This window comes from Pelecanus crispus, chromosome 5 (assembly GCF_030463565.1).
Source record: "Pelecanus crispus isolate bPelCri1 chromosome 5, bPelCri1.pri, whole genome shotgun sequence".
In the NCBI taxonomy this organism is placed as follows: domain Eukaryota; kingdom Metazoa; phylum Chordata; class Aves; order Pelecaniformes; family Pelecanidae; genus Pelecanus; species Pelecanus crispus.
The window spans coordinates 57883965-57899410 of NC_134647.1; the positions used below are offsets into that span (position 1 = coordinate 57883965).

At 38.5% G+C, this 15446-nt stretch overlaps 1 protein-coding gene across 3 annotated transcripts in view; it reads right to left on the reverse strand.

The window, feature by feature from the left end:
• The window catches only part of KCNT2 (potassium sodium-activated channel subfamily T member 2), a 154951-nt gene that overhangs the window by 7522 nt on the left and 131983 nt on the right, over positions 1–15446 (reverse strand). For 2 of the 3 annotated variants that reach the window (XM_075710611.1, XM_075710610.1), the window contains 4 exons: positions 12826–12927; positions 10929–11012; positions 9391–9519; positions 936–1236 (listed from right to left, as the gene is read on the reverse strand). In XM_075710611.1, the coding sequence (XP_075566726.1) occupies positions 936–1236; positions 9391–9519; positions 10929–11012; positions 12826–12927 (616 nt within the window). Of the gene's footprint in view, positions 1–935; positions 1237–5438; positions 5460–9390; positions 9520–10928; positions 11013–12825; positions 12928–15446 lie in introns of all 3 variants that reach the window. The other variant, XM_075710612.1, reaches the window with a different exon arrangement.

Consider the following 15446-nt stretch of genomic DNA (forward strand, 5'->3'; position numbering starts at 1 on the left):
AAAATGAAGAGCAACACATTTGTGTAACAGTACATTTTGGATTCTTCAAATGAAAATTGAGTATGGGAACCTCAGTGTTGGTGCTTCTGAAGTAGAAAGCACCAAGCTCCCTACTGGACCTACCATGCAGACAAATAAGTTGGGATCTAGAAATTCTTGGTGTTTCTAGGAAAACTAGAATGCATGGTTCTGAGGGTTTCCACACAACATGCTACAGAGCCAAGGCCATAGAAAGGCAACCCAGGCAGCTGTGGTGCATATATTAAAAAGGGTGTTAGAGAGCTCTTCTCAATCACTTTAAAAAAACCAAAACAAACAAAGAAACCCACAAAACAAAAACCTACAAACAAAAAAACCAACCCAGCATCATCCTTGCAGGAGAAGGACTTGATGGATAAAAATGGCATCTAAAGACCTAGTGAAACATGCTTCATAAAAATGACTTTAATGTGACACTTTGGCATTAATTTTAAAAATTGTGGGGAAAATCCGATATATCCTTTGCATATAAACAACTCTCCACCTTGACATCTGAGTAAACTTCACGGCAGTTCTGTCTTCATCTATATTTCAACAAGTTTGTGGAAATATGGTGCAGTTGTTCAATGACAGGGAATGTTTATATATTCTGTGTACACATATCATGCTAAATGTAAATGTGACTGACATGCTGCCTTCTGAGCTTTCCATTTGAAAATAGGAATAGGTGATAATAGAACTGATTAAAAACACTCCAGCAAGTTTCTCCAAGAAAAAAAAAAACAAAACAAAACAAAAACCCACCACCAACAACAAAAAACCCAAACAAAAAAACCCCACCAAAACCATTGTCATAAACTTAATATTTTGTTTATGGCACCCTCAGTTCTTAAAAATTAGTTCATCTTGCGTAATACTAATGTTTTTATTAATTTAAAGTATTATAGTAATCATACCATATCCTGCTGGAGAAAGGCCCAGATGCTTCATTCTGTTTTTCACAAGTTCAGCAAGCTCCTGTCTTTCTGACCTCCTGTAAAGGTTCATTCGCTGCTGGTTTATCTTCTCAGCTGTTTTACCAGAGTGTCTTGGTACTCTCCTGCTCAGCCGTCGGGCCCACTGCATGCTTTTTCGTCGTAACAAGGGATGATCAGACTGATCACTAGATGTTGAGTTACGATGACTGCTACGATAACTAATCTGTTCTTTGGTGTCTTTAGTGTCTTCCCATTCTTCCACACTGATAGAGATCTGAGACTTGAAAGGAAAATGATGAGAGAGATTATGGGCTTTAAAAAATTGGAAGCAGATCAAGATGTTCTTTCCTCTTTTCAACAGTGCAGCTGAACATGTGTTTTGGTTGCAATGGAGCTGAAGGGTTTCAGCTGTTTGTACTTAGCAAGTGTTCCTGAATTGGGCACCCTTTACTAGACTTTGACTTTTTATGTAAAAAGCTCATTTATGATATACGTTTCTCAAGTGCAAAAGCAGTTAAGCCTGATTCCATTTTGATTCTGAGAAGAATAACTCTAGCCTTCTGATACTGCCTTTCCTGAATCTAGGAATCTGTTCTGAATGACGACTTCACTTTCTTCCAAGTCTGCATATTTTTAGAAATTCAAGTTCTGTAACTGCTTTTTAGATGTATGTCGTGGATTCAGTAAGTAATAGTTCAGCTTTGGCTGCACTGTTTTGAGTACTCTTTCAAGATGACAGGTGGAATGTGCCCGTTACCTGTGTTTCAAATTTCCAGGCATTTTTGAATTTCCAGGCCTTTTTGACTTTCCAGCAAGTAACATCTGCAATGCCTCTGTGTCTGAAAATAGGGACATATGCAGTAGCCTTCATTGTGATTCAGGGCACCTCTTGCAAATGAGGCAATTAATTCCTACTGAAAGCATAGTGATGTTGCTTTTTCACTAGTATAGTAACAAAAAAAAAAAAAGCATACTTAAGGGCCAAAATCTGGCCCTCCACTGTGTTTTCTTCATGCCACTCAAGTATGACCAATAGTATGTGCATACAGCAGTATTGAAATAACTCAAGTGGATGGGCTACATATACAGTTCTAACATATACCAAAAGATCATAGGGAATGTAAGAGGAAACATTTCAAAAGATAACTTAAAAATTGTTTTAATATCTGTTTTACATTTAACTAATACTTTTAGTTTCTAGTTTCTAAACTACTTCCTTAGGATTATAAGTTATTGTTGTGATCTCTGAAACATGTCTTTTATTGACAATGAAATAGTGAAGCCCTCAATGGTATCAGTGCAGTCATATTACCACGTCACTGGTGACCAATTTCAGTGTGATGAGTGTTTAAAATAAAAAAAAAAACCCAGAAGTATAAAACAACGATGACTTAAAGTGGAGCTGGCTCAGTTTGTATGACTCCCCAAGAACAGAAAGAGTTCACAATATGCTGGAAGTGATCAGTGAATAAAGCAAACTTAACCGAAGAACTACTGAGGTTCTAAAGGCCTTTTCCCATTAACATAAAATCTGAAAGCAAGATTCTGTTGACCTCATCAGTGTTGAATAAAACCTTTCTTTAAGAGTCTCAGCACCCTCTCCCACACAGAATCTGTAAGGTTCCTGGAGTCCATAAAATATTATTTGATATGAGTAAGTCTGACAGTGTGAGAAAGATACTAATTTTTCCCCTTTTGTGCAGACTAGCTTTTATCTATGTTAAAAAAACAGTCAAACCCAATAATTAAAAAGGACACGGAATATGCTTATGTTGTAGCACTTCAAGTAAATCATATTTTTAATATTCTAGACTCGGATCTTGCAATAAGCCTCATGCAAAGACCCACTAACTTATTAAGGGTCTTCAGCTTAGTCTGCAACAGACAGGGTTTTTTTTTGTTTGTTTGTTTTTTAAATTACATGACTTCTGAAGTTTTGTTACTGACTCGGCTGATGTTACTTTGGGTAGGGCATAAGAGAGAACCCTGAATCCCTGCATACAGGAACACTGGTGGGTTTTTTGTCCTTTCCTGTTATTTTAAATTGACATTTTAGTTTTGCATGTATTTTGCAGTATGGATTAAGGTAAGCAAAGTACATTCCATATAATAAGGTGCTACTTATGGATGGGAAGGGTCTATTTGGTGTGAACAAATCTGATACAAACTGAGTGTAAAGGATGGTCATGTTTTGCCTTTCTTCCTGTGCATTGGTAGCTTTCCTTGTCCAGCTCTTGATAAAACAACCATCTGGACTTGCTGGCAGTAGTATTAGAAAGGCAGAGACCAATCATCCTAATTATTACAGGAGGGTAAGTCACATCTTTTTGATCCAGAGATTAGTCAGGAGAGGCCAAGTAAAAAAACAAGTCTTTTGATTCTGAATCTGTAAATCCTTAGCTTGAACTTTTGAAACACTGGGATAGGTGAGTTGAACCCATAAATGAAGGTGATAAATATTTACTTAGGTGACTATTCAGTTTTTATGGTGCCTGTTGAGAAAGGTGTGCAGAATGGCACTTCCCTGTATGCAGGAGAGAAAAATTAAACTGTTTAAAGACAAAGCAAAATCAAAGAAACCCAAACCCTCTTTCAAAGGCAGCACAAAAGCATGCCTGCCAGTGGCAGCTGTTTAATACATAGAAGATAAAAGCCCAACATGGAGTACTTCTGTGTCCCCACCCTCTGTTTTAATCTGTCTCAAACTTTCTTTACAAATACTTCTGTAACTATGATTCATTTATTTGGAGGTTTGGTTCCTTTAATTTCTTTTCATTTAATTTCCTTTTCACATAGCTTGTAAACCTGCTGTATGACAAACATAACTGATGATATGGTGTCATTGCTACTATATAGTAGGAGTTGATCATCTTATGTTTTATGAAGTGTATAATTTTTTTTGAGATTCCTTAACATGGTGAAATATCTGGAAAATACCAAGGTGTGTGTTAAGTCATTACATAATCACTGTTACTTTTACTGGGGAAAAATCTGTATGTCACACATAAATTGAAGAAACATTTGCCTTTAAAGCTTTTTTTTTTAAGTTTCAGTTTTGCAGGGGTTTTTTTTGTTTGTTTTGGTATTTTTTTTAAAAAGGTAGGTTCCCATCTCAAGTATCAGACTGTGTGCCCAAATGAGTGTGATTGCTCATTTGTGCTGTTGGACACCTGTGACCCACAGGTTTTTCCACTCAGGCAAGGTGCTCTAATAGGATGTTTCACACCCTTATTTAAGCACTAGCTCAGGTGGCCAACATATGGCAGGAATGGGAATAAACTCATGAATGCACTAGTGTTCTCATTTGAGATGACCAGGGTGGCTGTGAGTATGGTGGCAACAGCAATACAACACCAAAACATCAGTAGTTTCTTGGATATTTGTTCCCTGGGAGCTAACTGTGTAAAATATGAAACAGTTTTAATGTGCAGATTCATATATTCTATTCTGAAGCAATGCCTTATTATTATTTACTGCCTTATACCAGTAGACTTAACTGCATCTAGGGTTCTAGGAATGCTTTTCTGCTCCAACAGCTGTCTGAACCATTGTTAAGTACAGTCACATATTCCATTTATGATAAACTTGGGGATTTTTGTCCATTGGCATTTAAGGTGTTTAGAATCAAGGCTTTCACCAGACTGTAAAGATGATCTGTTATCTTCAGAATTCAATAGGGACAGGCCCAATAGGGACCAAATTCCACTGGGCTTTTTTGAAAGTCCCAGTCTGTCAGCTTTCAGACTTTTAATAAGATGTTTGTGTCCAGAACAATGTTGCTTTAGGCTTTATTTACTCAAGGATGATCCATTGCATAGTTCCATTTCCTGTAAGGATTTTACTCCCAGGTTTTAACCCAGTGTACTGTTTTTGGCTGAGATAGGGTTAAATTTCTTCCTAGTAGCTTGCATGAGGCTATGTTTAGGATTTGTGATGAAAATGGTGTTGATAGCAATAACTGAAACATCCGTGTGTTGAGCAGTGCTTACACAGTGTCAAGGCCTTTTCTGCTTCTCACAGTGCCCTGCTGCTGAATAGGCTGGGGGTGCACAAGAAGTTGGGAAGGGACAGAGCCATGACGGCTGACCCCAACTGTCCAAAGGGATATCCCATGGCATATGGTGCTGTGTTCAACAATAAAAGCTGGAGGAAGATGAAGGAATGGTGGGACTTGGAGAGTTACGGCATTTGTCTTCCCAAGTGTGCATGATGGAGTGCTGCTTTCCTGGAGATGGCTGAACAGCTGCCTGTTGATGGGAAGTAGTGAGAGTATTCCTTGACTTGCTTTGCTTGCACACGCAGCTTTTGCTTTACCTATTAAACTATCTCTGTCTCAACTCCCAAGTTGTCTCACTTTTACTCTTCTGATTCTCCCTCCTATCCCACCAGGGGATGAGTGAGCGAGCAGCTGTGTAGTGCTTACTGTCTACTGGGCTTAAACCACAACACCCAGAAACAGGCAGACAATAAGCAAATACTTACTTGTGAAGCCATTTCTCGTGACTGACAAAGGAAGGGGAAAAAGAAAACAAAAGACAATTTAAGCAAAAGTGAATCTAAAGAAACAAACATGGACTGTTTAACAGGAACCACAGAAAATCAGCTGCATGGGTAGTAAGGAAGACGTCATATCTACTTTTTTTTTATGAAATAGAAATGGTTTGAGTCATAGGTGCAGGTCATAGAAAGGCAGGCTACATTTGCTTGTTATTTACTAACTAGATCACTGAAAATTTGCTTTCTTTTTAAAGTAATTATATTTATCTGTCAGAGTGAAGTGAGGGTTTCTCATTTGCATAGTACAAGAAGGGGGTATCAAAGGAGAAATCATACATATAGTATTATTAATACTGGCATATTTTGTTCTTGTGACTCAAGCTAACCATTAACCGATAGCTTCCAGGTGTGTGCAATACAAATTAAGTTTTATATGTCTGTTTAAACTCAAATTGATATACACATTGGAGGTTCTCCAAGTTGGAAACCTTCAAATTATGGCTAGAAGTTCATAATTCCTGAGAAAAATAGCAATTTACATTTCTCTAACCTCCATTTTAAAGATCTCATCCAACAATATTTTGAAGTTGTTTCTGGCTTAATGTATTGAAAAGTTAAAATGATACTGTCCTGGTTTCAGCTGGGATAGAGTTAATTTTCTTCCTAGCAGTGGGCACAGTGCTGTGGTTTGGATTTAGGATGAGAATAATGCTGATAACACACCCATGTTTTAGTTGTTGCTAAGTACTGCTTATGCTAGTCAAGGACTTGTCAGCTTCCCATGCTCTGCCAGGTGCACAAGAAACTGGGAGAGGGCACAGCCAGGATAGTTGATCCAAACTGACCAAAGGGCTATTCCATACCATATGACGTCATGCTCAGTATTTAAACTGGAGGGGGAGGGGGGGCGGGGGGGGGGGGGTTGGCTGGGGAGCAGTGGTCGCTGCTTGGGGACTGTCTGGGTATCGGTTGGTGGGTGGCGAGCAATTGCATTGTGCATCACTTGCTTTGTATATTATTATTATTATATTGTTACTATTATCATTACTATTTTACTTTATTTCAATTATTAAACTGTTCTTATCTCAACCCAGGAGTGTTTCTCACTCTTACTCCTCCGATTCTCTCCCCCATCCCACTGGGGCAGGGGGAGTGAGCGAGCAGCTGCGTGGTGCTTAGTCGCTGGCTGGGGCTAAACCACAACAGATACTCATACTAATATTATTTTATTGGTGAAATTAGTTGAAAACTCCTTTAATGTCAAGAGACACTGTGAAGAAATATTACAGCTTTCAGCATCTCTGCATTCGTAGGTATCTACCCACGAAAACCACAGAAGCAGAGCTAGATGTTGCTTTTTTGTGTTCTGGGGAAGAGCTGGGTTAGGGAAGATTCCCCTGCCCCTCTCTAGAGGGGGAAGGGTTTCACAAATGCTCACCCACTTAGCAAGAAACTGCTCAAGCATTTAAGTGTGAAAATACCACCTGGGGGCTGTGTTCAGAGCCTTGAGCTTTTTTTAAAAAGAGTAACTGCTTTTACTTCACTTAATAAAGGCAGACAGTGCCGCTCTTCCACATTAGTCCAGCACCTGACAATTTGAAAACTGACCTAGGAAATTTCCCCAACCACCCCCAGCCCCAGCTTCTTCCTCTTCCTGATTTAACTCAAACTCTTCATGAGATTACCTGTGAAAGCTGGTAGGAAGTAATAGTAGAACTCTTCTTATCTATTGGACAGTGGCTTCCAGGCTGGTTTCAACGTCTGAATGTTTTAAGAAATTGCATCTTTGTAAAAGATAATCAAAAACTACCTTAAACTAAATCTGGGCCTGGTCTGATCAAGCACTTGAGCAGCTACATGTGTACAGGCTCCAGAGGTTCCTAATGTTATGGTAAAATTGTGACTTTAGAGTTAAGTGACCGATGGTCCCAAACTGTGTTTTCAGAAAAACATTCAAATGATCTTTAATTTGTCAGTTAAGCTTGCCTCTGAAGACTTATTTGAGTGTGTACGCTTACCCTCCACGCCTCCGCCAGGAAAAAGAAAAAGTTCATGCAGAAAAGATGAGTGATACTCTTAGTTACCCCTCCCCTGTACAGATGCTGTTTGCCAGTCAGCCTGTATGTTTGAAAGCGTGTAAAAATGCAGAAAGGAAAAAAACATGCCACCAAAATGCATTCTTAATATGTTGTATGCTTACAGTTCAGCTGTTCTTGATTCTCTTTTTTTGGACCTGAAGTTAAATAGCCAGCTGTGAATGTGAGAATAAAGCATTGCCATGAATTTTATCTTACTTATCCTTATTTAATGAATTCTTAAAACCTGGCATGTCCTCTGTTTTGTTGAAAGCTGTGACAGACTTTTTTTCATATTAGCAGTGATGCTGCCTATATTCTTCTCCAAAGAATGATTTTGACGGATTATGTTAATGCTGCTATATTTAAAATAATCAGCTGACATTATTGCAGTGGCACAGTCCATTGGCTAAACTGTAAAAGCTACCTGTAGGGCTATTGGTGGCTCATAAAGAGAGAGACTAGTGAACTTGGTGGAATCTTGCACAGCTTTTTGTAACCTTTATTTTTAAATTAACTTGAACTGAATGTTTGTACTTCCTTCAAGATAAATCTTACAGTTAAGCATTACATGGCTTAATGTTTTATAATATTCTTCTGAAATATGGAAGAGAAAATGCAAATTGTCTTGAAATCAGTAAACTATGTCTGAGTATTTCAGAAGAAAGGAGAAAGCTCTTGTTCACTGTTGCATTTTAGTTGTATTTGAGCCACGGCTTAATCAGATGGCAGTATTAATGGTCATGCAAACAAATGACTTATACATGACAGAAATAAAAGCTGCACAGACAAAAAAATGTATGTTAAATAGTCAGGAAAAAGTATTTTTGTAATTCTTTTTTTATATATATAGGGAGAAATGTATACATTTATATGGCAGACACAGAAATACATATACACAAAAAATTACCGCTGTTTGGCAGCTAAATTTAGAGAAATAGGATGAGAGGACATAGTTGCATCGGGGAGGTTTAGATTGGGTATTAGGAAAAATTTTTTCATGGAAAGAGTGATCAAGCATTGGAACAGGCTGCCCAGAGAGGTGGTGGAGTCACCATCCCTGGAGGTGTTCAAAAATGTGCAGATGTGGCACTTTGGGACATGGTTTAGTGGGCATGGTGGTGTTAGGTGATGGCTGGACTGATGATCTTGGAGGTCCTTTCCAACCTTAATGATTCCTAGTTTTACTTTCATTAAAAAATAATCCAGCCACCAAGCCAGGAAACATGAAATTAATTATTACTCTAGCCTTAACTGGTTTAGTGGTGGACTTGGTAGTGTTAGGTTAACAGTTGGACTTGATCTCAAAGGTGTTTTCCAACCTAAACAATTCTATGAAATCCCACAATACTTTTAATAGCATTAATGTATTCTCTTGTTGCTCATTTCTAGTTAGAAATTCACAAGAATACAGAAATGCCACCTGTTTTAGTGACACAGTGTTGACATTCTTGTCACACCTGATGCAGGACCTGGTCATACACCTTGTGACTAATGGCAGTATCCATTACCACATGCAAGTTCAGACTAGAGCTAATTATCCTAGCCCATCCTATCTGTGCCTGAGCTGCCCCTTGTTTTCAGTTAGTCAGCTCTCTGTAGGCAAGCACAGGAATGAAAGTCGGTATGTAGGCTAGCTCTGGGTATTCATGAAGTGTGGGGCTGAATGTGAGCCGTGAGTTAATGTGAACCATATATGTGTCAGCAGAGGGAGACCTTCAGCGGGTTGTCGGAATTCTGTCCACTTGCAGATATGGCATTCATAATATTCTTTAAATAAGTTGTTCCCATTCTTATGAGGACCAAAGAATGTTGTATACTCTGTAATCAAATCCAAAGAAAAGTATAGTAAACTGACATACCTCAGATGTTGTAAGCTTTTGGGATTCTGTCCTATAGACTCCAATTGGAATGTCTCCTGTAGAAGAACAAAGTTTCTGATATAGTCTGGCATATGTCCTAATCCATAGATCCTCTTCTGTGATTTTCATCTGAACAAATAATAATAGGAAGGAGGACTTTTAACTATTGAGGGCTTATCGTTTCTTCACTATAGCACTCCTGAAAAATTGTTAAAACTAAACACTAGCTGGTAATGATCATATTGTAGCATTGCACCTTTGCTCCACAACAAATCTGGTACTTCTGTTGAGTTTTTAGATACTGTTTCTTTTGTTCTTTCCCTGTCTGGGAGACACTGCAGTGCAAATGGTTCAGTCTTGTGAAATTACTTCTGTTCTTGTTTTAAAACTACTTATAAACTTATATGGCATCCTTCATCCCGTGTTCATATCTGACTAAAATATAGAAGAATGAACTAAATATTGGCAGCAGTAAGAAACTGGTGATGGACAGACTGAAGAACACATGAGTATTTTGAACGCAGACAGATAACTGTTCACTAGACCGCAGGCTGAATATCTGGGGAGAAGGGAGTGGGGGGAAAGTAATACACTAGGCATAAATGGCATAAGAAAGTCTTAAATTAATCTCGAGTATTTAATTACTATTACACTGGCTTTATTTCAAGATATGTGAGCCCCTTTTCAGAGATTAAACTGTCATCTTGCATTGACTGTAACAAACCTTAATGACTGACGAACAAATCCATAATTGTTTTTTATTTAAACAACTTTCTTAAACCATCATTGATAACTTTCTTTCTGAGAACAGCATCCTGCAATTCTTTACAGTTCCCCAGAAAGCAACTGGTAAATAACTCAACTTCTGTTTATCTGTTTACCACCTGGGGTGTGATGTGTGTGGGAGAAAACAGAAAGGTGGGGGTTTATTTTTAATAAAAATGAATTTTTTATGGTTTTATTTTGTGTGTGTGTATATACATACAAAAAATAGATATAAACTGCTTTGGGGAATATTGACATACATAATAACAAGATGACTTCTGAAATTTGACACCTGAAGTAATTTAATACATCTTATCTTTATGTAAAATCCAGTTCTGCCCTTCATTGCCTATGATGGAAATGGGTGTTGTGAAATAGCATTGTGTGTAAGGACTAGCCAGGCTGTACAATATAGGTAGTGCTTCCTGGTTTCTATATACATAATTTTTAAAATTAGTTTCTGAACTGCCACTGTTATTTCATATAAAATGCACTTTTCCTGTGTTTTCCTGTCTTTCCTATTTTCCTGTATGCTTTATAGAATGTATTGTGTTTTCTTGGGCAGGAAGGTGTTTTTTGCTATGAAAGTAACTAAAAATGGGTATGTTTTTTGTCTAATTTTCTTGTGTCCTCCCCTGGTGAAAAAGGAAACAGATGGCCTTTCTTGGACTTTCACAAAAGGAAGTGTCGTACAAAGAAAATAGAGGTATTTTGCAGACAGTACAGAATCTTCTCTGGTACTCTGTAATAACTTTTTTTTTTTAATAACTTACAGAACAAAGAAACCCAGATCCTGGTGTGGTATCAAGTCCCAGCAGAAGTCTTGTGATAGAAATCATATAATCTTTCACAAATGACTGTAAGATTTTTAACAGGAGAGATGGAAAAGAAAGAAAAAAGCTTTAATGAACAAACGAGCAGGTAATCATTAGCACCATGTGTGAATTTCAAAGAACTTGTACATCTGTGTTTACGATCAAACTCTTTATCTTTTAAGTATCTTAATCACTGTAGAAATAGCTATCCCTTTCTTTGTGCTGAATCTACTTACATAAAATAAGTTTTCTTATTTGGTTCTGCATATGCATGCAAGGTACGTACAGGATTCAAAGAGACTAAGGCATAATAAGGCACAATGAAAGTGAAGATGAATGTAGATCTAAGATCAGTGGAAGTAAGGCGTTAGACTTATTAAGTGTGAAATTATAATAATGAACTCTTCTGTGCAAAAGAAATGGTGTCGTATGTTAGATGGGGTCCGCAGTACTGAGTAGTGGGTAATACTAAGGTGAGACTGCTATTATTTTAATGCAAACAAGTCATTTGCCTTTTCCAATCCATCTATTTTTTTAAGGGTTGATCTGCCTTATCTCAGTTATAGCATCTGAATTTGTTTAAACTCAGAAGCTAGACAGATTTCATTTGATACATAGTAGTTCAACTACTTTTATTTTTTGTACTGGTAATCTTCCAGTTGTGACAGGGTAAATGCCAATGAGCATCATCTTAAAAAGAACAGAACTTTTTTGTAACCTTCACTTATTTGTTATCTTGGCTGCATCATTTATGCTATGGAATTATCATTAGATTACCAAGTGTATTCACAAGTACTTGCTAGACCAAGTTTTCATTTTTCAGTCAGTGTCCTAAAAATAATTTGAAGGCTTTTCCTTTGGCCTAAAATTGGAAGCACCAGATGAACCCCCACTGTTTCCCCTTTACTCTGTATGCAGAAGAAAAACAGCCAGGATAGTTGATCCAAACTGACCAAAGGGCTATTCCATACCATATGACATCATGCTCAGTATATAAACTGGGGGGAGTTGGCTGGGGGGCAGCAATCGCTGCTCAGGAACTGGCTGGGTATCGGTTGGCGGGTGGTGAGCAATTGCATTGTGCATCACTTGCTTTGCATATTATTATTAATGTTATATTATTACTACTACTATTTTACTTTATTTTATTTCAATTATTAAACTGTTCTTATCTCAACCCAGGAGTGTTTCTCACTCTTCTGATTCTCTCTCCCATCCCACTGGGGCAGTGGGAGTGAGTGAGCGGCTGCATAGTGCTTTATTGCTGGCTAGGGTTAAACCATGACAGTGTCTTAATCTACTTTTTTAAAAAAATTTGCCATATGTGATGTTGATATTCTGGGACATGATTAAAAACATGTTTTGTAAGCAAATACATTTCTTTCCAAAACATCTAGAATTTGATAAATGGCTTTACATCTGTTGGTTTATCTGCTTTTGGTACCTGTCCATATACATGACTGTTACATATATTAATGACTTTTGTCAAAAAGCTTAGGTCCAAGTGAATTTCTCTATTACGTTGAATTTGCCTTCAGAGAATTTTATATTGCTGTATTTTATGTAGGCCTTATCAAAACTATCCCAGTTCTTTGACTGTGGAGAGGTTCACAAACAGTATTATATTGCTTAGCAACAGAATTCACGCAAGGACAGGGTGATTTGGGGGTTGATAACGGAGCTAGTACTGTCATGTGGAACATGCTCCATTATCTTTTGCCTTTGATTGTTCCTGGTACAGACACGCACATTAATGTCTTACATGTAGGAAAACAGGGTCATCTAACAATTAACTGCAATTGAACAGGTGATAACAATGTATATCTGTGTTAAGTCACATTATTGTTCATAGTACCTGATAAAGCAGCGTATCCAACATACTGATGCTGAAAACCCTGCCAGCAGCAAAGGGCAGTCGAAACATAAATGCCAGATTAGATCCCTTCTCCCGTTCTTTCTGTTAAGGAATTAAAAAACAGAAAATACTTTTAGTGCGGGTTTTGGAAGGACTATAATAAAAACACCAAATTGATATTGCCTTGAAAGATCAAAAGTGTAAAATCCCTTTACCCTGAATACAGTTTTTCTACAAATATGTAGCATCTTTTTTCAGTACTTACAGTTTTTCAGGCTGAAAGATTTTGTTTAATGCATATGTTGTTTCAGTCATCACATCTCAATTGCATGTGCATATTCTACCAGATCATTTTAAATGAGGGATTTGAACTATGCTTAGAGCAAAGCTCTTGTTATTCCTGCTCAAATTCCTTGGTGCTGACAGTGGACTCTCATTCAGGTCGAGAAAGTCTACTAGGAACAGGAACGTGAAACATGAACAGAATCTGATGCAAAAGGGAAGAAATGGTATTTTGGTCAATGTGAGGATGTGAGAGGAGATCAGACATGGACTGAGGTAGAAACTTCTTGCTCTGATGCTTCTGGGGAAGGGATGCAGAAAAACATAACTATAGTTATGCCTTTTTCTTATCACATCTCGCTTTCAGAGGAATCACACCACAATGTGCTTCCTATTCCTTCAGTTATCAGAGAGTAAAACTACAGGTTGGAAGTGATTTTTCTTATTTTAAGAAGAGAGGGAATATCAAGCTTTCAGTTCAGAGGTGTCAGGAAGAATATGTGCTCTCAAAGTAATGTACCATGTCTTGGAATTGAGACGTTTCTATCCACCACATATGCAGTAGTACATACTGGGGACTGAATGACTGGCAACCAGCTTGGTAGAAAAGACCCTGCAGGTCCTGGTGGGCACCAAATTGAATGGTAGCCAACAATGTGCCTTTGTTTCAAAGAAGGCTAATCGTGTCCTGGGCTGTATCAGGAGGAGTGCTGCCAGCAGGTCAAGGAAGGTGTTCCTTCCCCTCTACTCAGCACTGGTGGGACTGGAGCACTGAGTCCAGTTCTAGGCTCCCCAGTATAAGGAGAGATGGAGCTACTGGAGGTAGTCCAGAAAAGCACCACTAAGATGATCAAGGGACTATGAGGAAAGGCTGAGCGTGAGCTGGGACTGTTTAGCCCAGAGAACAGTAGGTTCAGGGAGGATCTCATCAATGTGTATGAATACCTGAAGGGTGCGTGTAGAGAAAACAGTCACGCTCTTTTCAGTGGTGTCTAGGGGGCAGGACAAGAGGCAATGGGCACCAGCTGAAACACAGTTGGTTCTATCTGAACATCAGGAAGCACATTTTTATTGTGAGAGTGACTAAGCACTGGCACAGGTTGCCCAGGGAGGTTGTGGAGTCTCCCTCTTTGGAGATAATTAAAAGCCCTCTGGACATTGTCCTGGGCAACTGGCTCTACATGGCCCTGCTTGAGCAGGGGCCTTAGGCAAGATGACCTCCAGAGGTCCCTTCCAACCCTAACCATGCTCTGATTCTGTGATATGCAAATGAGCAGTCTTTTCTAATGGTTTTGTTGAACAGCATTCTAATACCTGTTTGTCATTGTTGGATAGTCTGGTTGTAGCTGTTGATTTCTGTGGTTCCATAAGTGGAGTTGAAAAAGATGTCACAGAAAAAGAATTTCCTCTCTAGATGAAAACACAGCAAATAACTCTTAAAAACATAACATTAAACTATTCTTTATAAAACGTCACCTCTGTCAACCTCTTCAGATTAAAGGGGTTTCAAAGTTTTTAAGGAAATATAATTATTATTTCAGGTGTGTGGTGTGTTGGTTCTTTTTGTTTGGTTTTTTTTGTTTGTTTTTTTTTTTTTTACTTGAAACATTCTCTATGTTCTGACCAAATACTAGGGGCTTGTTGTCCCAGTTTCGGCTGGGATGGAATTAATTTTCTTCCTAGGAGCTGGCATAGTGCTGTGTTTTGGATTTAGGATGAGAATAATGCTGATAACACACTCATGTTTTAGTTGTTGCTAAGTACTGCTTATGCTAGTCAAAGACTTTTCAGCTTCCCATGCTCTGCCAGGTGCACAAGAAACTGGGAGAGGGCACAGCCAGGATAGTTGATCCAAACTGACCAAAGGGCTATTCCATACCATGTGACATCATGCTCAGCGTATAAACTGGGGGGGGGTTGGCAGGTGGGCAGCGATTGCTGCTCAGAAACGGGGTAGGTATCGATCAGTGGGTGGTGAGCAATTGCATTGTGCATCACTTGCTTTTTATATTCTTTTAGTAGTATTATTTTCCCTTCCTTTTCTGTCCTATTGAACTGTCCTTTACCTCAACCCATGAATTTTACTTCCCCCCCCACCCCCCGCCTTTGTTTTTTTTATTCTCTCCCCCATCCCACTTGGGCTGGGTGCAGGGAGTGAGCAAATGGCTGAGTGGTATTTAGCTGCCTGCTGGGTTAAACCACAACACTAGAGTTTCTTCTCCATGAGAAATGCATACATAGATATATGCTACTGCTTTCACACACATGTGCTTTGATGGTTGAGCAGCAAAGGGGTGTTTCCAGCAAGCTGTGTACTTCTGACAGCTGAAGAAGAAAGC